Genomic DNA, 23,253 nt, shown 5'->3' with positions numbered 1-23,253 from the left:
CATCATCAATACAAGATCTTGGTGAAAGATTAATGCAACACTGGATGGAAATAAATCTTGTGACACTGCAGAAGCTTATTGAAACAATGCCACAGCGAATGCGGGCTGTAATCAAAGCTAAAGGCGGTCCAACAAAATATTAGAGAGTGTGACCATTTTTTGGTGGCGACTTTTGTTTTGGCCAGGTGGTGTATAAAAACTCAATAAGATGGTTGATGGAGCAGCATCAACGTCTGAACCAAAAATGGCTGATAAAAAAAGCAAGGATGTCATGATGACAGAAGAATGGAGGCATAACAGAAAAATAAATACCGTTGATTTTGAATGCTGCCGACGTTTAATAACGTGAAAAAACTACGTTTTATATTAATTCAATCTGTATTTAATACTTTTTACACAGAATGAAAGTACAAATTTAATGTGTTTCTTTTTCTAAATTCAACGTATGAAATATTTAGCCCTTAATTTTATGAAAAGATGATTAGCTTTCTTTATACAAGAGAAAACTATTTTTAAGAAAGTTGCCACTTATCAGTTAATCATTATTAATTCCTAAGATAAATCATCTTTAGATTATTGCAATCAAGCTTGTGTCCCAGTTTTATGTACTAAAAAAAACTGATCCAAGATGGTGGGCATTTATCAAGAGGATCATCAATAACTCTTTCTTTTTGCACTAAATTTGACAATATTTATGACATATAAATATGTTTGGTTTAAAATCATAGATAATTGGACTTACAGAAATTATATTTACTGATAGTTTTCATTTTTTTCAGAATAGCCACCATAGTTGTCATGGAAAATTAAGTTTGTGTGCTAACATTGCTAATCAGATTAATGTGTTTGGTGTCAAATCACTGCCTACAGAACCTGAAACATAGAAATCATATTTATTTTCTTGATCTTGTGTTTTCTTTTTCTGGTGTACATTTTTGTAATTGGCCCTCATACTAAATGGAGATTTTATGTTTGTAATAAAATTGGCAGTAGTTATTACCAATTGTAGCAACACCTAAACAAAATGTTAGGTTCACTAATTGCTAATTTGAAAACAAGAAGCTTAGTTGAGCTAATGCAAAACTGTTAAACACATAAAGCATTTAAAGAAGCCATTGCTAAAGTAATAAAATATTAGCGGACATTATCGCTAAACCACAAAACACATAGAAATATTTGCGGAAGATAACGATAAGTGGCTAAACATAAAGAAAATAAGTGGAGGCTGATGCTAAACCGCTAAGCACATAAAAATTTAGTGAGTGATGATGCTAAACCACCAAATACTATAAAAATTAGCAGAAGCTAATGCTAAACACAACTAGTATTGTCAGAAGCTAACACTAAATCACTAAACATCAGTTTCTAATTTTGCTACATATTATTATTTTAAAGGAGCATAAATAGGATGACCAAAGTTGAAAACACATGAAGGAACCTAAAGTTCATCCATGTCATGAAAACAGGGAACATTTAATGTCCATAACTGGTTTCAAAGGCTCAAAATTAGCAGCCATCTTGAAAAACGTTGGTCATCCTGAAACTCAAGTGGCTGATGGGAAAACTGAGGGGCTAGCATGCTAACTTTTATGCCTGTATCCACACTTGAATTATTTTTACATTAAAATGCTGCATTTAAATTAACTAATGAACTTCATCATGTATAATTACATAATAGTCTTCTCTGAGTCTAGTCAAAGTTTTTATAATGAATTTATATCTGGTTTTAGAGCCAATCCAAGCTCAAATTATTTAATTGTTCATAACATAAATATCATGTTCTATTATAATTTGGCAGACCAAGAGATTATTCATGTTTTATTTGCTTTACTGTCACAAAGCTTGAACTCATGACATCATGAGTGTTTTCTCCTTTAGAGGAAGTGTTGCTACTTCTGTTTTAGCTCAAACCTGAAACAATCGACCTCCTGATGAATACAAAGTTCTGCAGAGTGTGTGTGAACACACCACGGCGTGTGTGTGTGTGTGGGTGTGTGTTAACCGCTGGCTATGCGACTAATAACTACAGTGCTGGTTTCTGATTGGCTGCACTCACCTTTATTGTGTTTTTACAGCCCAGGTATCGAATCCTGCATGCAGATCCAAAGATCGCTGCTCTGTTTGTTCAGGGCCATAACAGGTTTTCCTGCTGGGATCAGAAGATCATCAGAACCTTTTGGACCTTCTTTGTTTCCCTTCCACAGTCTGGATCTGGATCTGAACCTGCATTCATCCAATCAGGAAGCAGAAAGACACCAGAACTTGTAAGATTTCACAGTTTTTATCTGTGGTTTTCAGGTAGATTTGAGTTTTCAGTTATCAGAACTATTTTGGGATCCATTTTGAATGTGAGTATTTCAGATGTTTCACTACTTTCTGCTTCTGACCTTTTTCTTTTTGATCACAGGCAAATCAGCTGTTATGAAATGTATTTCCTGCTCCTTTTCAGAAGCACTTTCCTGCTCAGAAGTAATAAAATACACACATTTTAAATCTATTTTCATTTTATATTTTATGAAACTGGCAGATAAAACAAAGATCGGAGTGTTTGGTTATTGGTTATCTCTGTTAAAAAGGGAGAGGCTTTAGGTTTTTACAACTTTAGAGCAAAGATAAAGACTTTCCAGGATGTGATATGATGCATCTGTGATTACATGATCCTTACAAAAACATTTTATTCTCAGACCAAAAATAAACCATTTCTCTTATAAGAACAGCCAAACACAGAACGGCACATTTTCTTGCCAATCAAATTAAATATTTATTGTAATTTAAGTTGTTTATTATACATGCCTTAAAATAAATTTTATTGCATCAACATTTCTAAATTTCTCAATTGGAGAAGATTTATTAAATTTAAGAATTTCTTTCTTTGTTTAGGAATAATTGGGAAAATAACTGTTATTCTAAATTGCTAATTTAGAAGAAATATAGGTATAAATATTTAAAAGTAAATTTTCAATGAGTTAATCATAACTTTCTGGTTCCCAGGGTTTCAATGTGACACTAAATCATTTGTCAAAGTGGGACAAACAGGAAAACATCTCATTCTAATGAATTAGCTCTATAAATTTCTTCATAAATCAGAAAATACCTTCAAAATTGACACCAATTTTGTTAGATCTGGTTAAAGTGTGGTGGCTGGTTGAACTTTTGACCTTTAAACTTTTATTAATATCTTTAAAACAAAAGCAGCCCAAACAAAAATGTTTGCAGCACAAACATTTGACAGCAATTGTGTGTTTTGAAAAAGGTGGCGGCTTGTTTCTATTCCAAATGTCTCTGATTTTACATCATCAACTATTTGAAACACAAGGATGTTTTAAATGACAGAAAAAACAAAATGGTGACCATTCTTATTAAGAACTGAATCGGCGGCTCTCTGTTCAGGCGCTCGTGATTCAGGTGTGATGATGGACGAGCCGAGCTAACGATGGGATCGGTCGTGTCGTTCTCTAGGAAGTTGTGTGGAGGGGAGAAGCAGAAAGGTGAGATCTGACAGAGACAAACTTCAGGAAGTGGTTGGTAGCTTTTTCCTCTCTCTGGTTTCACTTTTCATCTCCATCTTTCACCAGAGGTGGAGAGACGCCTGCGAGCGAATGACCGAGCTTTCAACCAAACCTGGCAGTACGCTGTAAGTGCGCACTGAACCAGGGCCCCTCCAGGGGGTCTTTTTGTGGGCTCTAGTGTCCCTTATATGACAGCAGGCTGACAGGAAACGGGGAAGGAGAGGGGGGAAGACATGCGGCAAATGTCGTCGGGTCCGGGAGTCGAACCTGCGACGGCCGCGTCGAGGACTCAAGGCCTCTAAATACAGGTCGCGCTAACCGCTACGCCACCACAGCACGCCACAGGGCCACTTTCTATGCTACTCATTGTTTTGGCTGCTGTTGGAAATGGAACGAGACAAATAATATTATATTAAGCTTATGGATCTAATACTAAAGCATATCCAGTATTTATTTATTTATTTAGTATAACAATTGATTGATTGATTTATTGGATACCTGTAAAGTTTTCTGAAAATTTTCACATAGATAATTGTAAATCTCCTTTTTTTAATTTAATGAATTGTGTTACTTTTTGGCTTTCCATACATGCCACAGGGTCTGTCATTCATTCATTCATTCATTCATTGTGGCACTTTTGGCTTTCCATACAGGCTGGATGGTCAACTTTTAAATAGGAAAGCTAAAACTGCCACAATTCAATAAACTAAAAAGACAACATTGATAATCAGATATGTAGCAATTTTACTAAAACTTGAGACTTAGAAAGTAAATAGTTTTATTGTTACACTGAGTAAATAAATATAGCACTGGGTATAGAGGCCCTAAAAATATATTGGAGTCATATATTCATTTAATTGGTTTATATTTGTATTTCCAGTATAATTCAAATGTTATAATTGTTTATTACTGAAATTTTTGTCACTGGTTTTAATATAAATACAAATGTTATAATTTTTGGTTAGAGTTAAAGTAGTAAATCTCAAAATAATCCACTTTAAATATCACACGTATCGTTTTACTTTGATATTAGCTTCTCTAACGCAGCTCTACATCTTTAACATCCTCAGACTTTCAAAATAAACTGCTTCCTGTTTAAGTATTCTAATATAACATGATGGTCACTTTGAAGTGCAGGTGGTCAGAAAATAAATTAATATAGAAGGAGGAGAAGGAAATGTAACATTTTTTCTGTCATGTTTGTTTAGGATGGTTTAGAGATGCATTATGGGATACATGACGTTTTTTATTCATTACTTTTACCTTTAAAACTTTCTTCCACATTTGATTAAGAAAACTTGATATTTTAAAACATCTTTTATTCTTTTTGTTCCTCAGAAAAATGCCATCAAAACGTCCAAATACAACCTTTTCTCCTTCCTGCCTCTGAACCTCTTTGAACAGTTCAGCAGGCTCGCCAACGCCTACTTCCTCTTCCTCCTCATCCTCCAGGTAGAACATTTCAGTCATTATTTTGAGTCGTTAATATTTTCTGTGGCTTTAAATTTAGAAATAAGTATATTTCTAGTTGTGCAATTTCTCTTTGTTGAATTCTGTGTAAATTTTAAGACCTTTTTGTATTAAAAATGTGGTGGTTTGTGTCGTTTGACAGCTAATCCCACAAATCTCTGCTGTTCCCTGGTTCACGACGGCTGTACCGCTGATCGTTGTTCTTTCCGTATCAGGGGTCAAAGACGCTAACGATGACATAGTAAGGATAAAAAATGTATTGTTCATAAAATAAACGGTGCAATCTACTGAAATCAAATATGACAAAACATTGTTTTCTGTCTTTTTTATGTGAAATGAGCAGAACAGACACAAACAAGACAAGCAGGTGAATAACCGCAAGGTGAAAGTCCTGATACACGGAGAGTGAGTCACTGATTCCAAGATTTTACTAATAAAAACAGTTAGAGAGTTTTTCTTATCCAGCCAGATGATTTAGAGGTTTTTCTTTCCAGGCTGAGAGAAGAAAGATGGATGAACATCCAGGTTGGAGATATCATCAAAGTGGAGAGCAACCAGTTTGTTCCAGTAAGTTCGGACTTCTTAAAGGAAAATGTATTATTTGTTATGTAAAACCTTTTAAAGCTGAAGTCACTTTTAGCTGAACTGATGGTGCTTTCAGGCCGACCTCCTGCTTCTGTCCAGCAGCGAACCTCTCAACCTGATTTATGTGGAAACAGCTGAGTTAGACGGGTGAGTGTGAATCCCGAAACGCCTGAACAAGAGACTAAATTTACCTTCTTACTTCTTCCTGGTGTCCCTCAGGGAAACCAACCTGAAGGTGAAACAGGCCCTGACCGTCACCGGGGAGATGGGAGACAACATCGATGATCTGTCTGCCTTCAGAGGTAACAAGTTCACTCAAACATGTTGGGATTCCTGATCATCTTCAGCTAAAACCAGATATTTACAGTACCTGTTCTTTTCCTCACTATCTGACTGGAAATTAGACAAAAGCTTTCATGTCTTAGGTCAGTAAGGATTGCCAAAATTATTTTTAATCACCAGAAGGAAGATGGGAGAAACTTGCAAGCCTGAGAACAGAATCATGGATGACATAAGGAGGGACTGGTGCACTTAAAAAATAGCTGCCATCATGAGGAAAGATTACTGCTTAAAAGGAAATTCTACCAAATAGTACATAAAGTTTAAAAAAATATCTTGAACAGGAAATGATTAGACTTTAAATATCACCCCTAACCCTACTGATTTAAAGGGGACCAATTATAGAAAATTCACATTATTCACATTATTATAGAAAATTCACATTTTGAACATTTTCTTCCATTTGTGTCTCTCTGCTTCTAAAAACAACACAAACGCTTAACAAACACCCAGCTGCTTTTTGGCAACAAGTTAATGTTTTTTGTTGTCTGAAAAATTTGTTGTTTCAAAAACCTCTGAATTGTTGAGCTACATTCCACAGGCGCTGCGCTGTTACCTAGCAACCCTAGCAGAGCCCAGCACCGTTACTTAGCAACCCTAGCAGAGCCCAGCACCGTTACCTAGCAACATAAACAGACTTCCAGCACGTTTGATTTAAATTTAATTACCTAAGAATGACTTTGTGCAAAAGATGTTTTGTATCCCCTCTAAATCTGTATTAAGCCATTCAAGAAAGCATAATAAGTTACCTTTAATGTCAGACTATGAGAAACAAAAGTTTTTTTGTAAACATCTGGATGCTAATGTCTGTGGTTTTCAGGTGAAGTTCGATGTGAGCCTCCAAACAACCATCTGGATAAATTCAAAGGGACTCTGACTGTGGATGAACAGCAACACGGGCTGGACAACGATAAGATCCTGCTCAGAGGATGCACTGTGAGGAACACAGAGTGGTGCTTCGGTTTGGTCATCTTCGCAGGTAAGAATCCCTCCCTGCAGCCAGAGCAGCAGCTGCTTTGATAGTTGCAGAGAGATAGTTTAAAATGGTCTTAATGAGTAATTTTCTTGTATACTAGACGCCTAGAAGAGTTTCTCTTAACCTTCAATAACTGTGTCTGATTCATTTCAGGTCTTGATACCAAGCTCATGCAGAACAGCGGGAGAACCACATTTAAACGGACCAGCATCGATCAGCTGATGAACATCCTGGTGTTATGTGTGAGTTCAAACATCCACAATTTAAAAAATGTTATAATAAAGACAGTGCTGGGCACGGCTAGCTTAAAAGTTACCTGTGCCATTAGAAACAACAGTTCCGCTAACACTAAAGCGCTAAACCAGCATTTTATTCAGAGGAAGCTAATGCAGAAGCAATAATGTGGTCAATTCTGCCATTAGTACCCACCATCTTAACAGAAGGTTTACTAAACAGCCAAATAAATTAGGCTTTATAATTTATCCAAAGAAACTAATTTAGGGGAAGTGTGCTAAATGTTTTCAATCATAGTAAAAGCACTAAATGAAAAATTAGCTCCACTATTTGCGCAATTGCAGAAGTGTGTCCATTGCTTTTAGATGATTGATTAAACATATTCCTCCATTTTGGTTAGATCTTTGGTTTCCTGGCAACTATTTGTGCCATCATGACGGTTGGCCATGCCATCTGGGAGGTGAATGAGGGCTCGACCTTCACAGCGTTTCTTCCTCGCCAATCAGGTGTTGACATTCCTCTATCATCCTTCTACACCTTCTGGTCCTACGTCATTGTCCTCAACACGGTTGTGCCCATTTCTCTCTATGTCAGGTAGGTGAAGACAGTAGCGTTAGCAGGAGTAGCCATGGTGCTATGTGGAGACTCAATGTTTTGTCTGGATTTTCTCATCAGCGTGGAGATGATCCGCCTCGGGAACAGCTTCTTCATAGACTGGGACAGGAAGATGTACTATCCGAAGAAAGACACTCCGGCTCAGGCGAGGACCACCACACTCAACGAGGAGCTGGGTCAGATCAAGTACATCTTCAGCGACAAGACCGGCACTCTGACACAGAACATCATGACCTTCAACAAATGCTCCATCAACGGGAGGAACTATGGTAGGAATCTGACACCTGATGAGTTTCTTTGTGTTTTTTCAATGAGAGGACGGATTCTTATTTTTGTAGTTTGTTACATTCAGTGAAGAGTTTTTAGGGAATAAGTACTTTCTAGAAACATTTGTTGGCTAGTAAAACACTAGAACCAATCCTTGACTCATCTTCAGTGTTCAGATGTTCAGGTACACAACCCATTGGCTGCGTGAAGTTGTAAAGTAATTAATACCTTCACTCTAGAAATATTGTTCTGTTGGACTGACTTTGCATTTCACATCAGTAAAATAGATATCCAGGGAGCCAAATGTATAGGTGCTTCTTCTCCTTATTGCAAAGAGTCAGTTCAGATGGTTTAAAAATATGAATGCCCCTCGGCCACCTACTGTATTCTTTGAATTTTGTCAATGAATTGATTCTGACAAACATTTCTCTCTTACTCAGGTGAGCTGTATGACTTTTCTGGCCAAAGGATGGAGATAACGGAGGTAAAGCAGCCTCAACAGGCGACACCTTGTGCTCACAAGATGAATCTCAAATTAACTTGTTAGTTCTGCTAAAGCTAAAGCTCTACACCATGCTAGTATTTATTATAAGCTAATAAATACTAAAGTAGTAAAGTGACAAATTCAAACCTGTTAATACTCACCATGTATCAACAGAAAGCATCAAAAGCTAAGTAAATGAGCACTTTAGAATTTATCTGGAAAAATACATTTAGGGGAAGCTAAGTGTGCTAAAACGTTTCAAAGATAGTAAAACATTTGCTCCACTATTAGCGGATCAGCAGGGGTGTGTCTGCTACAGAATAAAAGTAAAGATTTGCAGCTTAACAATGTGATAGAGGGTTAGAAGTTAGGGTATTTTTAGAAATCAGAGGAAAAACCACATCTCATCATTAGTTCTGCTAACACTAAATTGCTAAACTAACATGGTATTTAGCAGAAGCTAATGCTAAGTCACAGAAATGCTAAATTCTGCGATGTTGATACAAATCATGTGTCAACTGAAACTTTACACAACACAGTAATTTAGCACTTTAGAATTAATCAGGAGAAATGAATTTAAAAGAAGCAAAAAGGATCTAAAATCTTTCACAGTTTACAAAATTGCCAAACTAAAAATTTGCTCCACCCATTAGCAGATTAACACATTTTCTCCACCACTGAAGGAAAGTAAAACAATGATTTGCAGATTAGCAAACTTAAAATTGATCAACTTATGTTGATAAAAATGCTCTGGCCTCAAAGAGATGCGCTGAGTAATGAATGTCCTTTGCAGAACATGAAGAGAGTGGACTTCACCTGGAACCAGCTGGCAGATCCAAAGTTCGTCTTCCATGATTACAGCCTGCTGGAGTCGGTGAAGGAGGGAAACCCAGAGGCCCAGGCCTTCTTCCGCCTGCTGGCTCTGTGCCACACCGTCATGTCGGAGGAAAAGAAAGAGGGTCAGAGTCCGACAATCATCTGGTGTTTACAACAAGCAGCAACTTTCAGCTGACACTGCACATATAATAGACCTCAAAACTGTAAATATCCTCTTCTAGTATAATGACAAATTTAATATTTAAAATATATTCAGTAGAACTACTTTAAAAAACAAACAATGGGTTGTGAATACATAATAAAAATCTGCATCAAACTGGCTGCCTAACAGCAGTAAAACAAGCTGACCAAATGTGCTGGAGCTCTACTTGGGTTGCTAGGCGGCGGGTGGAACGTTGCTGTAGTTGCTAGGTAACAGCGTAGTCCAGTTGAATGTGATGTTACATTTAGAAGGTTTTGAAATGTCTAATTTCCCCAGGAACCACAAAAAAAACAAAAATGACTCTGGTTTTTTTAATCACTCTAGATGGTTTTAGAAGCAGTAGTGATCAAAGAAGAAGTGAAAAAATGTACAAAATGTGAATTTTTAAACTAGTACTTTGAGTTTTAGCATCTTTGTTGGATCCTGTGGCAGATTTTGATTAGGTGTTTGGCAGCAGAATGAGAGTAGAGACCACAAGGCTAAATATAAAATAAAAAAATAAGTAATTTTGTGTTGATAACAATCATTTCATGTTTAATCATGTTTAATTATGGTTAAACATGATTTAATCATGTCAACAATCATGTTTAATCATTATTGCCTCCATCCTCCATGAACACCATCCGTCCTCTGTGTCGTCTGCTAGGGGAACTCAACTATCAGGCTCAGTCGCCAGATGAGGGCGCTCTAGTGACCGCAGCGAGGAACTTTGGGTTTGTTTTTCGCTCGCGGACGCCAGAGACCATCACTGTTATGGAGATGGGGAGGAAAGTTACATATGAGCTTCTGGCTGTTCTGGACTTCAACAACATGAGGAAGAGGATGTCAGTGATTGGTAGGTGAGGGGGTGTGCATGTGTGTTGGTGTTCGTGTGTGTGCGTGTGTTTTACAGCAAAATTTAAAATATCTTATCAGAAATAATATTACTTGTTTAATTTTATAAGCACAGAATTACAGAATGTTGTTTGTAAGGAGTTCCTACAAGGCCCAACATTATGTTAGACTTAATGTTGGTTGGCTGGCTGGCTGGCTGGCTGGCTGGCTGGCTGGTTGGTTGGTTGGTTGGTTGGTTGGTTGGTTGGTTTTGGTTGGTTGGTTGGTTGGTTGGTTGGTTGGTTGGTTGGATGGATGGATGGATGGATGGATGGATGGATGGATGGATGGATGGATGGACGTCTTATTTACCAAACGTTGTCTCTTTAAATCTCCCTCCCAGTCCGTGACCCTGAGGGCAAGATGACTCTTTACTGCAAAGGAGCAGACACCATCATCTATGAGCGACTTCACCCATCCTGCTCCAAACTGAAGGATGTCACCAGCACACACCTGAATGTGAGACATTACCACCAAACGACTGATTTTCCTCTGAAAGGAGAAATGCTTTAATGGTTCTGAAATGTTCAAACCAGGAGTATGCAGGCGACGGGCTTCGCACTCTGGCTCTGGCCTACAAAGACTTGGAGGAGAGCTACATGGAGCGCTGGCTGCAGCGCCACCAGGAGGCCACCACGGCCATCGAGGGACGCGAGGACAGACTGGATGTTCTCTACGAAGACATCGAAACGGACCTGATGGTTAGCTCAGAGCTGCTAATCACACCAGCTAGCAGGGAGGGGTTATAACGAGAGATATCCATGTCTTGATCAATTATTCACTTCTTGAGTGGCCTTTTTACAAAAATTTTATTTTTTTTACACTTGAGTACAGTTGCTTGTACTCTTAACAGAGTTATAACCTCTTGTTATAACAGAAGGTGGCTAAGAAGAACATCAGGACTTTTACGTTGCTAACTGCTAACTTTGCTTCCAGCTGTTGGGAGCCACAGCTGTGGAGGACAAGTTGCAGGACGGCGTCCCTCACACCATCGAGCAGCTGGCCAAAGCTGACATCAAAATCTGGGTTCTGACAGGAGATAAACAAGGTTTGCACCCAATGTGCCTATAACCCCAGTCATTCAATTTAATTTAATTCAAATAATTATTTTCATCTGTAATTTATTTACTTTAATTCACAGAAACAGCAGAAAACATTGGATATTCCTGCAACATGCTGAGAGAAGAGATGAAGGAGATCTTTGTTGTGACTGCTAACACAGCTGACAAGGTCAAAGAGGAACTGCAGTGAGTCAATCAGTAACTATTTATTGTTGGGTCTTCTGATTATTTTTACTACATACAACCAGCAATAAATGCAAACCATGCTTTAGAAATTCACTCAAACAAAGACACAGCACCTTTCATAATTACTAGCATACCAAATAAACATTGATCGTAAATTAATTTATACATTATTGCAGTTTACACTGAAAATTAAAACAAATATAACCTCTAATTTGAGACGCTTCTCTTCAAAATGGACAGGTAAGAGAAAATGCCTTTTGACTAAAGCAAACATGATTAAAACCCTAAAACACAAGCCATAAACAGTATTTAGCATAAGCTAATGCTAAAGTGCTATACCAACTCAGTTCTTAGCAAAAGCTAATGTTAAAGATCTATACCAACACAGTATTTATCAGAAATTAATGCTAAAGCACTATACCAACACGGTATGTAGCAGATGCTAAACATAAAGCTTTATTCGACATGGTATTTTGTGGAAGTTGATGCTAAAGAAAAACATGTGATTTAGCTTTAGCTAATGTTAAAATATTATGCCAACACAATATTTTACCAAAGCTAATGCTGAAGCACTGTACCAACACCATATTTATTAGAAGCTAATGCTAAAGCAGTAAATTCAACCATGATGAAACACCTACCATGTCTCAGGGACATGGTAGGTGTTCTTGCATATAATCATCCCATCCAACTCCACCAATATGCATTTTCACAAGAAATCCCTTGATCACTCATAATTTATCTCTGTCTTAGTTATGATTTTATGAGAACTGACAAATTAGCCATGAAATCTTAGCTTTAGTTGTGATTTTCTGCCATCTTTCTTATTTTCAGGAACGCCAGAAGGAAAATGTGTCCCGGATCAGCAGAGAAGCCGAAGGTGATCAAAGCTCGAGCCGGCTTGTTTTGGCTCCAGAAGACCCAGACTGTCCAGGATGAGAAAGTAAATGGAGAATATGGCCTGATTATAAACGGACATAGCTTGGTAAGAAGCTGTTTTAGGCACCAAACAGTTTCAGTTATTTTCTGAATAAAAATGCAGTCTTTGGGTTAGCTGGAGTTATACGGCCTACAAAAGTGTGTGAACTCTTAATCTTTAGGCCTACGCACTGCAAAAGGACTTGGAGTTGGAGCTGCTGAGGACGGCATGCATGTGCAAGACGGTCATTTGCTGCAGGGTCACCCCGCTGCAGAAGGCCCAGGTGGTTGAACTGGTCAAGAAGTACAAACAGGCTATAACTCTGGCCATAGGAGACGGAGCCAATGATGTCAGCATGATCAAGGGTAAAAATCAGAAATCAGAGTTTAAGTCCAACTAAAGGCTCTCCCATACTTCATCTGAAGCATCAAAATTGACTCTGATTGATGTAGTTGAAAATTGCATCATCTTATTTGCAGGAATGTGTCTTCTTTCCATTCTTGATACAGTTACAACAGAGCTCTGTACAAAGTTTTGCCTGATTGGTCAGGAATTTTTGGGCGTGTTTTATGGGGACATTGCTATCCGAACGAATTTGATCAACCAATTATCCGATTTCTGTATCCACAGGCAACATGAACGCTTTTGAGGAGCGGGTTGTTGGATAAAGTGAGGAATTACAAATATTTTCATGATTCTTCACTGAATATCTACAAAGATTGCTAAATTGGTAAAAACTGCACTGGAAATTCCAACTTATTGTTTACAATGTCTGCAAGAAGGTGTGCTGATTTCTCCGTGACCGTTTTGTTACTGATATGCTTTGGGCGTGACTTATGCCAAACTGGGAGAGGTGTCTTCAGGTGGTTTGTGATGTATGTGAACGCCAAGTGGACCAGAGACCACTCCAAAAGGTGACTACAACACAGGGCATTCTGGGTAAATACAACCAAAATAAACGTCCTAGCCTAGCGCTAGCGGGAGAAATTACTTGTGGTTTTTAGCCAAAGACAAAAGAGAAATCCTACAACCACTACAATCTGATGCTACTCCAGTTTTTTAGCTTCTTGCCAAGAAGGAAGTTGCAGTCAGTGTCTTCTTCTGAGATTTTTGTGTAGTTTCCCTCAGTGGTTCTTTGTGCAGTGCCACCACAGGTGGGGAGGGGAACAGATTTGGATCATCAGAAGTAGTACGGTGTGAAAGCAAACTGCACCAGCTGAAAATTTAACAAAAGTTGCAATGTTGGTCACCAATTGAACTGCGTCTACCAGACTATCAGGTGGGAAAACACCCTTAACATCCTGCAGCCACATGACCTTGCGTTGACTGTTCAACTTTGGCTCCCCGTGTTGTTGATATCAGCTGTCAATGAAGCCATTGTATGATGAAATTGCATCAGTTTTGTTAATCAGAAATGGTGAGGAATCACGTATATGCCTGATTCTTCACTAAATAACTGCAATGATTGTCAAAAGGCTAAAAGTTCTCTGCAGAAAGATGCGTCTCTCTCCCCATGACTGTTTCATTGTGTGCAAAACGTCCCTCAACAACGTAACCATAAATCAACTCTTCAGCTTTGAGTGAACAATGGGAGAGCCTTAAAAGGTCCAGGGAACCCTTCAGACTGAAAAACAAGTGAAGAATCTCATCGTTTTGCTTCTAGCTGCTCATATCGGTGTGGGCATCAGCGGTCAGGAGGGGATGCAAGCTGTTCTCTCCAGCGACTTCTCCTTCGCCCAGTTCCGTTACCTCCAGCGCCTCCTGCTGGTGCACGGCCGCTGGTCCTACATTCGCATGTGCAAGTTCCTGCAATATTTCTTCTACAAAAACTTTAGCTATACCCTTCTTCACTTCTGGTATGGTTTCTTCTGCGGCTTTTCTGCACAGGTGAGTGAAACGTCCTGCAGCTGCATGAAGAAAGTTCACACTTGGTGTGAATGTTGACTGATCTTTTTGTGGTTCTTGTCCCAGACTGTTTATGATGACTGGTTCATCACCATATATAATATGGTTTATACTGCTACCTCAGTTCTTGCCTTGGGCCTCTTTGACCAGGTAGAAGGAATCTTGTTATTTTTTATTTAAAAGACAAAGTAATGGTGAGATATATCCCACTCTGGTCCCTTAGCTTACACCGTTGTACCTTTTCTTTTTGCTTTCTCTCGCAGGACGTCAACGACCGCTGGAGTTTCCGATATCCTCAGCTCTACTCTCCCGGCCAGCTCAACATGTTTTTCAGTAAAAGGACTTTTGTCCAATGTTTAATAGTCAGCACCTACACCTCCCTGGTCCTCTTCTTTATCCCATGGGCAGCTATGCAGGACTCCGTCCAGGGCGATGGCAAAGACGTAGCGGACTATCAGTCCTTTGCTATGTTGACGCAAACCAGCCTGATGGTAGTGGTGAGCGCTCAGGTAAGACGTTCTCTGCTCTTAGTGTCATTTATCATATATTTGATAGCTTTGTACCAATTTCATCATGCTTGGTTATGGAAAAATGGAAAAATCTCTAGCATATTTTAAATGATGCATGCTGGTGTAACTGTGCCTGAGTGAAGTTGGCCACCCCACCTTGTTCAAATTAAACTAAATTGATGTTAAACGTTTTAGTAGCACAGTTGACATGATTCCTAACAGTTGAGCATATCACCAAGGAAAACTCAGTAAAAAAACAGATTTTTTATTTTCTATTTTCCAGATGTTTCTTGACACCTATTACTGGACAGTGATTAATCAATTCTTTCTGTGGGGGAGCATTGCTGCCTACTTGGCCATCACTTTTACTATTTCCAGCAATGGCCTTTTTTTCATGTTCACCTCCAGTTTCCCCTTCATTGGTGAGTGGATTTAGCTTTTTATCATGTCCAATACTTGGTTCCAAAATGAAATGTACTTAGGTATTAATTTAGTAAATGTTTTATAAGAAATGAAAGAAAGTCGGTTTAAATTTCCTAAATGTAAGATTTTTAATTTATACCTACGTACAAAATTGCTGTATTATTAGATATAAATATCAATTTTTCATGGAATAGATTTATACACCTCTTTTCATAAAGTAATAATTTTATTTTCAACAGTTAGCATAACACAACATGCAAGGAAACAACAACCAAAAAAAGCTAAACTATCCATCTATCTAAATTTTATAGCCGCTTATCCTTGAAGTCTCGTTTGACATTGATGACACAAATCAAAGTAATAATTTCCAAAACATGGGATTTAAAATTGTGCCCAGTGGAACTCAATTTCTGAAATCATAACACCTTAAGAAAAAATGTTAAAAATAACTCCCTTTAACAGGAATAAATCAGGCTCAGTGCAGTTAGATGAAAAACTGACAGAGGATATAAAGTTGATATTTTTAAATAACAGGAAATTATGTAAACTGGAGAGTAGTAGGAAAAGCAAGTGGTCAGTTTGCCTCCAGTAGTTTATAGTAGGATAGCTACAGAAATGTACAGTTTGGAGTTTCAACCACTAGATGTCACTATTACCTCCCAATCTGAGACTTTGGCTTTACTAATAATATGTGGCTGAATGTTAAAATCTTTCTTTTGTATAATCTGCTGCTTTTAACGGAATAAACTTAATTAGTTTTTTTATGCATCTAAATTGCATGTGTGGTAATAAACTGTTGTAAAATGGATTTCAGGCACAGCGAGGAACAGTTTGAACCAGCCGAACGTGTGGCTGACGATGTTCCTGACCTGTCTTCTCTGCATCCTGCCTACAGTGGCTTATCGGTTCCTCCGCATGCAGCTTCGCCCCACCATCACTGATAAGGTGGGAAACCAAATTCAGAAGCCTTTTTATTGTATCGACACATATTAAAGTCATATGATGTGTTTGAACTGTTGTTTAAAGCAAAAAGTAAGAGCAATAATCTGTAAAAAAAGGAGAACTAGAATGCGTGGATTTTCTGTAATTACCAATCTGCTCAAATATATACATACAGCGTCACCAATATTTAGTTAAATTTTGCTAACTATATCTTGCTAGTTTTTTGAGTTGCTAAAACACAAAAATATATATAGAAAAAACTTTGAAATTTTAAGATTAATCCCAGAAATTCTGACAAAAAATAAAGAAAATTTCTGAGTTTGAAAAGTTGAAAATTTGCTGTAAATGTTTTTTTTTAATTAGCATTAACCTCTCAAATTTATTTAGAAAAAATGTGGAAATCTTTGAGCGTGAAAACTCAAATTTTTGCTAGAAAAAGCTCACAAATGTTGAGATTAATCTCAGAAATTTTCTAGAAAAAATAAGGAAATTTTTAAGATTTCAAAAGTTTAAAAAAATCACTTTAAAAATGATTTCATAGTTTTTCCTAAGCGAATTTTACGAGATCTTTTGGTAGAAATGTATTTCTTGTTTCCCTATCTAAAATGGCCCTAATACACCGTTGAACCATAGTGGAAAATGGCCGCCATTTTGATTTATAACGGTTTTATTCCCCAAAAAAGCTAGCCCCTGAGAACAAGATTTATCTGAAATATTTACTTAACTACAGCACTATGAAGCGGAACACTGTTAGTATTTGCTCAACAGAAGGTTTGTAGCTAGATTTAAGCTAAATCTGAGCCATCTCTCCAGGTCAGGCATAAGGCTCGGGAGGAGGGACAGCCGGCTCCGGCTCCTTACCGGCCGCCTCCACGGCGCGTCAGCACCCGCCGCTCCAGCTACGCCTTCTCCCACTCCCAGGGCTACGGAGACCTGGTGACCTCCCGCAAATTCCTGCGCCTGAAGAGGCGTCCGTCCCTGTTCGGCAGAAAGGACTCTCCACTGGTGGAGAACCAGCCGCAGCGCTATCGGACCATAACGGAGGAGACAGAAGAGTCGCAGACATAGGATGCGTTCAGGGACTGAATTATTTTTATTTGTGTCGTTATTGACTGAGAACTGGACGGACGCCAGAGGAAATAATGGTGTCATTAAGACACTCAAATGATGTTTTATTATTTTATTATTGATAAAGAGCTAATGGCAACACTGTGAATATGTTTACTAATTATACATTAAAAGTAAAAACTGGTGACCTTCGATGCTTACAGTTCCAGTCTGGTTTACTTCTTTGGCGTTAGACAAGAAAGGGCGCCATCTTGTGGTGTGAAGAGTGTAAGCGCAGTAATAAACTCCATGATGTTTTTCTTTTCTTTTTCTTTCGTTTTTTTGTCGTTGTTGTTCCTGTTTTTGAGCGTCTTTAAGCAAAAATTATGTTTACTTCTCAGATTTTTCTGAAACACTATTTGGCCTTTATTAAACATTTATTATATTTTAAACAGAAAAGTACAATATATGCCAATCACATAAACATACAGTGGAAAAAGTTCCAGATTTAATTGTCTTTGCATGTTTATAACATCAAACAAAAATAGAAGACAACACAAGTATTACATGTTTTGATATGTAAAATATGTATTCTTGCTTGATATAAGTCGATAAACAATTTGGTTTCTGTCAGGATGCAAAAGAAGACTAAGCAAATTAGTCTTTTATATTGGTCAATAATTTAATATTGCATAAATGCCATTGATAAATTACTTTGTTAAAATGTAACAAACCATGACCCATATACGTTATGAAATATGTAATTCTATTTGATGATTGAATATATCTTCAAAACAAACAAGGCAATTAGTCCAGTTTGTGTCATTTATTAAAGGTTTAAAAATTGCAGCAGCTGCAGAACACCACAGCAAGGGGTCAGATAAGCTGACAATCTGAAATCTGTTGGCATACAGATTCGTTGCCATAGCAACCGACACAACATCTCAGTTAACCCGCAGAGCATAGAGTAATATATTGACCAGAACGTCCTGCACTGTTGTTACCTTCCTGCTTTTGGAATGGTCTGAAGTCCAGTTGCGTAAAGTTTTTGATGATATTTTTTTTATCAGGATCCATCAGAGACTCAAACCAGCACCAGAACCCAGTTGTGTGTCCCTTAAGAGCGACAGGTCAAAGGGTAGTCTTCTTGACTTTAAATCTCATGGACCTCCACCATCAGAGAGTTGAGCTGTAACTAATTGCTGTAACTATGAAAACTGAACCAGTAAGAATTCCGATGTTTCCAGGAATCATGTTTATTCAAGACATCTTTAAAAGATGATTTTATTTCCTGATTTTACTTTTTGTTCTAATTTAGAACATCTTGCAGCATTTTGTCAACATCAACTTAAATCTGGTCTGACGAAGAAGTTCCAGTCTGTGTTTGAGGGCATTGCTAAAGCAGGAAGTCCAACCCTTCTGAACCAGATCTACACAGAGCTCTACATCACAGAGGGAGGGACTGGAGAGGTCAATGATGAACATGAGGTCAGACAGACTGAAACAGCATCCAGGAAACCACACAGACCAGAAACAACAATCAGACAAGAATACATCTTTAAAGTCCCACCTGGAAGAGATCAACCAATCAGAACAGTGATGACAAAGGGAATGGCTGAAATTGGGAAAACAGTCTTAATACAGAAGTTCACTCTGGACTGGGCTGAAGGTAAAGCCCACCAGAACATCCAGTTCTACATTTTCATTCACTTTCAGAGAGCTGAATGTGCTGAAAAAGTAAAAGTTCAGCTTGGTGGAACTTGATCATCACTTCTTTAATAAAACCAAAGAAATCTGCAGCTTTGAACACTTCCAGGTTCTGTTCATGTTTGATGGTCTGGATGAGAGTCAACTTTCACTGGACTTCCACAACAAGGAGATCCTGACTGATGCTACAGAGTCCACCTCAGTGGATGTTCTGCTGACGAACCTCATCAGAGGGAAATTGTTTCCCTCTGCTCTCCTCTGGATAACCACACGACCTGCAGCAGCCAATCAGTCTGCTGACACAGACAGGAAGTAGCTCACAGACCAATCAGGAAGACAGCTCTGTTCCACTGTCTGAATGAACTGAATGATCGTTCTCTAGAGGAGGAGATCCAACAGTCTCTGAGTTCAGGAAGTCTCTCCACAGATAAACTGTCTCCTGCCCAGTGGTCAGCTCTGGGCTTCATCTTTGTGTCATCAGGAGAAAATCTGGATGTGGTTGGCCTGAAAAAATACTCTGCTTCAGAAGAGGTTCTTCTGAGGCTGCTACCAGTGGTTAAAACCTCCAACAAAGCTCTGTAAGGACACAGATTGTTACTGCATTTATTTGCTACACTACAGAGAGGAGATTCTGCAGCTCACTCAGTGGTGTTCAGCCAACAACTTGGTGCTGAACACAGGGAAGACCAAGGAGGTCATTGTGGATTACAGAAGGTCCAGGAGGACGGCTCACACTCCCCTTCTCATAGATGGAGAAGTGGTGGAACGTGTGGACAACATCAAGTTCCTGGGCCTCCACATCACGTCTGACCTCTCCTGGAACACAAACACCTCCCACCTGGTGAAGAAAGCACAACAAAGGCTCTTCTTCCTCAGGAAACTGAGACGGGCTGGACTTTCCTCACGGCTGCTCGTGAACTTTTACAGGGCGATGATCGAGAGCATCCTCTGCCTCAACATGACTGTGTGGTATGGTAGCTGCACAGCATTGGAGAGGAAACAACTGACACGGGTGGTGAGAACAGCACAAGGCATTGTGGGATGCCCCCTCCCAGACCTGGACTCCATTTACACAGACCGGGTCAAGAAGAGAGCTGGATCCATAGCGATGGATTCCAGCCACCCGGGCCACAGACTGTTTGTGCCGCTGCCATCAGGCAAGCGGTACAGGAATATATGGACTACAACAAATAGACTGAGAAACAGTTTCTTCCCCACAGCCGTCAGAGCCATTACTCCCTGCCGCCCCCCCCTCCCACACATATCATAACCTCGCAGTCATGCATACATATCCCCCACCCCCACACAGCCATATTGTTCTGCACTTTGCACTGTCACATTATCTGTACTTTGCCATAATTGGACCTGCTGCTACTTCTTTGGTGTGGTTGAGTGCCTTTAGTTAATTTAGTTGTATATATTGTTATTATTATTATTGTGTGTTTGTTTATTTTATTTATACTGTATATATTTGACCTTTTGCACGGGAGCTGCAATGGAAATTTCGTTGAATTCTGTTCAATGACAATAAATGCTATCTATCTATCTATCTATCTATCTATCTATCTTTTAGAAGATAGAAATCTGCTAATGATGAGGAACATATCATAGTTATTTTTTCTATAAGAAATTACAGAAAATGTGTAAAAAGTTGTAAACAAATTACATTTATTTCTTTAATAAATATTTGTTATTTGCTGAATAATAGATTTTTCTCTGTCTCCTCAGACTGAGTGGCTCTAACCTCACAGAGAGAAGCTGTGAAGCTCTGTCCTCAGTTCTCAGCTCCCAGTCCTCCAGTCTCAGAGAACTGGACCTGAGTAACAACAAACTGCACGATTCAGGAGTGAAGCTTCTTTCTGCTGGACTGAAGAGTCCAAACTGCAACCTGGAAACTCTCAGGTAAAATGTTCTCAATCCTGGTGGAACCAGATTTTTGTTATTTACCTGCTTTCAAAGATGATGTAATTATTATTTGTTATAGTAATAGATGCCTGACTGTGATATGGTTAACCATGCTAAATCTTAACACATAATAATGGCTAATTTTCATTTACTCCAGGCTGAAACAACCAAAAAGAGAGTAATTAAGTGGAGGTCAGGCTTCGATTGATGGTGTAACTCTGCTTACTTGATAGATTGCTGCATCCTAGTTAAACAAAGGATCATTATTGCAGATCTTTCCAACCAGCAGTTGTCAGACTTTCTCAACCATCAGGTGGGAAATGTTGATTATCATTACCTACAAAAGGAAATACAGTTTTATTAATATTTCATATTATTAATAGGTTAAGCACCAGTTTCTTGTGTGTTTTCCTCTCGTGAAAATGACCAGTTCAGACTTTGGGTTCTACCTCAATGTTCTCATATTCTCATCATGTGATGAATTGTGTGTCTGCAGCTTATCAGGCTGTTTGGTCTCAGAGGAAGGCTGTGCTTCTCTGGCATTAGCTCTGACCTCCAACCCCTCCCATCTGAAAGAGTTGGACCTGAGCTACAATCATCCAGGAGACTCAGGAGTGAAGCTGCTGTCGGCTGGACTGAAGGATCCACACTGGAGACTGGAAGCTCTCAGGTATGGAGGAACCTGCTGCAGGAGCAGAGAAGGTCTGATAGAGGAGGAAGAGGGAGAAATGTCTTTAGTCAGTCTGCTGGAAAACATTTAGTATGAAGCTGAATAGTTAGCTTGTTAATCAAAAATTTTGTTTGGAACCATGGCTTTTATAAATGAATAAATAGCATGGTGAAAATATGACTTGACATTCTGAACTCTTATAACAGTTAAATAACTCAAATTATTGCTGTCAAATTTTCTCCCTCTAATTTTGTAAACTGCATCCCATGAAAAGCTTTAGGAATCTTTCACATGGTACTGTATGAACCTGGGAAACCGACCCATCTACTGGAACCACAATAACATGGTAGTCAGAGCAGCAAGGGGCCAAATATAGCTCCATGTGGAACCAAGAGGTTGGAGAGAGAAAATCAGTTTGAAACTGTTTCCTGTCAGAGTTCAGTTTGTCTCTCTGTCTTCACAAACCAGGAACATCATGGGCTGGGCGGGGCTTCCACTGATGGATCTACTGAGAAAACACAAGAAACTGATTGGCTGATGGACAGGAAGTTTAAAATATACAGATCAATGACACCATGAAGCAGATATTATTGGCAGATATAACAAATATAAGCTTGGACCAAATGCAGATTTTAGAATAAGTTTAATTACTTCAGTGAAAGGACAAAAGAGGAGGATGAAAAACATCTAGAAAAGATAATCTACATTCAGAGAAACGAGTCAAGGAACTAATTGTCATGAAAATTAGAGTCTTCATAAATGTTTACGTCTGTTGTCATGAAGTGTCATTCAGTAAATAATGACATACTATAATACTATAAAAATTAGCAGAAACTAATGCTAAACACAACTTGTCAAGTGTCCTATAATTTCATGGCTTCCTACACTTGAAAAGGAGGACTTGGAGACTTCAGGAATTCACTCAATCTTTTTTATTTTCACCAATGAGTGAGAACCAATGAACAGAACAGGTGAAAAACCTACAAAACACATACAAAATATTTTAACATACATTTTTAGACATTTGGGTCAAAGTTAATAATTTATCTTAATGACTAATTCCATTTTTAACCTTAAACATACATTTCTCTTACAATTTTAACCATAAATTCACAGTATTAAATTATTAAATTTCATGTCTGGTTGAATTTGAATCAAACAAATCCACACATTTTAGAATTACATTTTTTTCTTTTCCTTAGGACATGAGGTTTTTCCATTAAATATTAGTTGCTGTGAGTTTAACATACATTTAGTGGAACCAAACTATAAAACCAGCAATGCAAACTGTTACTTCAATAAATTCTTCATTTCATTTCTCAAATGCAAAACTACAGTCAAATTACATTCAATTAAGCCCAGTTAGTGGCTTACCGGTAGTCCTTATAAGTCCTTTTCCATGAAATGCTGCTTTGGAGGCTGTGTTTGCCTTCCTCAGCTCTGTTGCAAAACCAGTAAAGTGGTTAGTGGATTCCTTATATACCTGAGTTGAGGGTGCTGCTGATTGGGCCAGATTTCTTTCACCTGCTGAGAAGTGCTGCAGAGTGGCACACTAATGTGTGCATGTGTGTGTGCACACACAAATGTC

The 23,253-nt window shown here is 38.5% G+C and overlaps 1 protein-coding gene across 4 annotated transcripts; it reads left to right on the top strand.

Annotated features, from left to right (window-relative positions):
- Positions 1 to 1,794: 1,794 nt before the first annotated feature.
- LOC102219944 (phospholipid-transporting ATPase ID-like) lies at positions 1,795 to 17,708 on the top strand. Of its 4 annotated transcripts, XM_023337873.1 has the most exons (29): positions 1,797 to 2,264; positions 2,408 to 2,469; positions 3,391 to 3,488; positions 3,576 to 3,634; positions 4,848 to 4,961; positions 5,122 to 5,220; positions 5,323 to 5,384; positions 5,474 to 5,546; positions 5,641 to 5,711; positions 5,784 to 5,866; positions 6,724 to 6,882; positions 7,033 to 7,121; positions 7,514 to 7,707; positions 7,789 to 7,997; positions 8,436 to 8,479; positions 9,273 to 9,438; positions 10,165 to 10,353; positions 10,735 to 10,850; positions 10,928 to 11,092; positions 11,328 to 11,439; positions 11,533 to 11,638; positions 12,473 to 12,623; positions 12,739 to 12,922; positions 14,221 to 14,444; positions 14,529 to 14,612; positions 14,726 to 14,971; positions 15,255 to 15,393; positions 16,209 to 16,339; positions 17,150 to 17,708. In XM_023337873.1, exons 3-29 carry the CDS (start codon positions 3,434 to 3,436, stop codon positions 17,402 to 17,404), a joined length of 3,579 nt encoding a protein of 1,192 aa, XP_023193641.1. In that variant the 5' UTR covers positions 1,797 to 2,264; positions 2,408 to 2,469; positions 3,391 to 3,433; the 3' UTR covers positions 17,405 to 17,708. The 4 variants fall into 4 exon arrangements, 3 of the variants coding, with proteins under 3 accessions (XP_023193641.1, XP_023193640.1, XP_023193639.1); XM_023337872.1 differs by lacking the exon at positions 2,408 to 2,469; XM_023337871.1 differs by lacking the exon at positions 2,408 to 2,469 and having other exon boundaries at positions 1,797 to 2,348.
- The last annotated feature ends 5,545 nt before the right edge of the window (positions 17,709 to 23,253 follow it).

This window comes from Xiphophorus maculatus, chromosome 8 (genome assembly GCF_002775205.1).
Source record: "Xiphophorus maculatus strain JP 163 A chromosome 8, X_maculatus-5.0-male, whole genome shotgun sequence".
NCBI classification, from domain to species: Eukaryota; Metazoa; Chordata; class Actinopteri; order Cyprinodontiformes; family Poeciliidae; genus Xiphophorus; species Xiphophorus maculatus.
The sequence above is the reverse complement of the archived record's forward strand: the minus strand, read 5'-3'. Positions and strand labels throughout refer to the sequence as shown.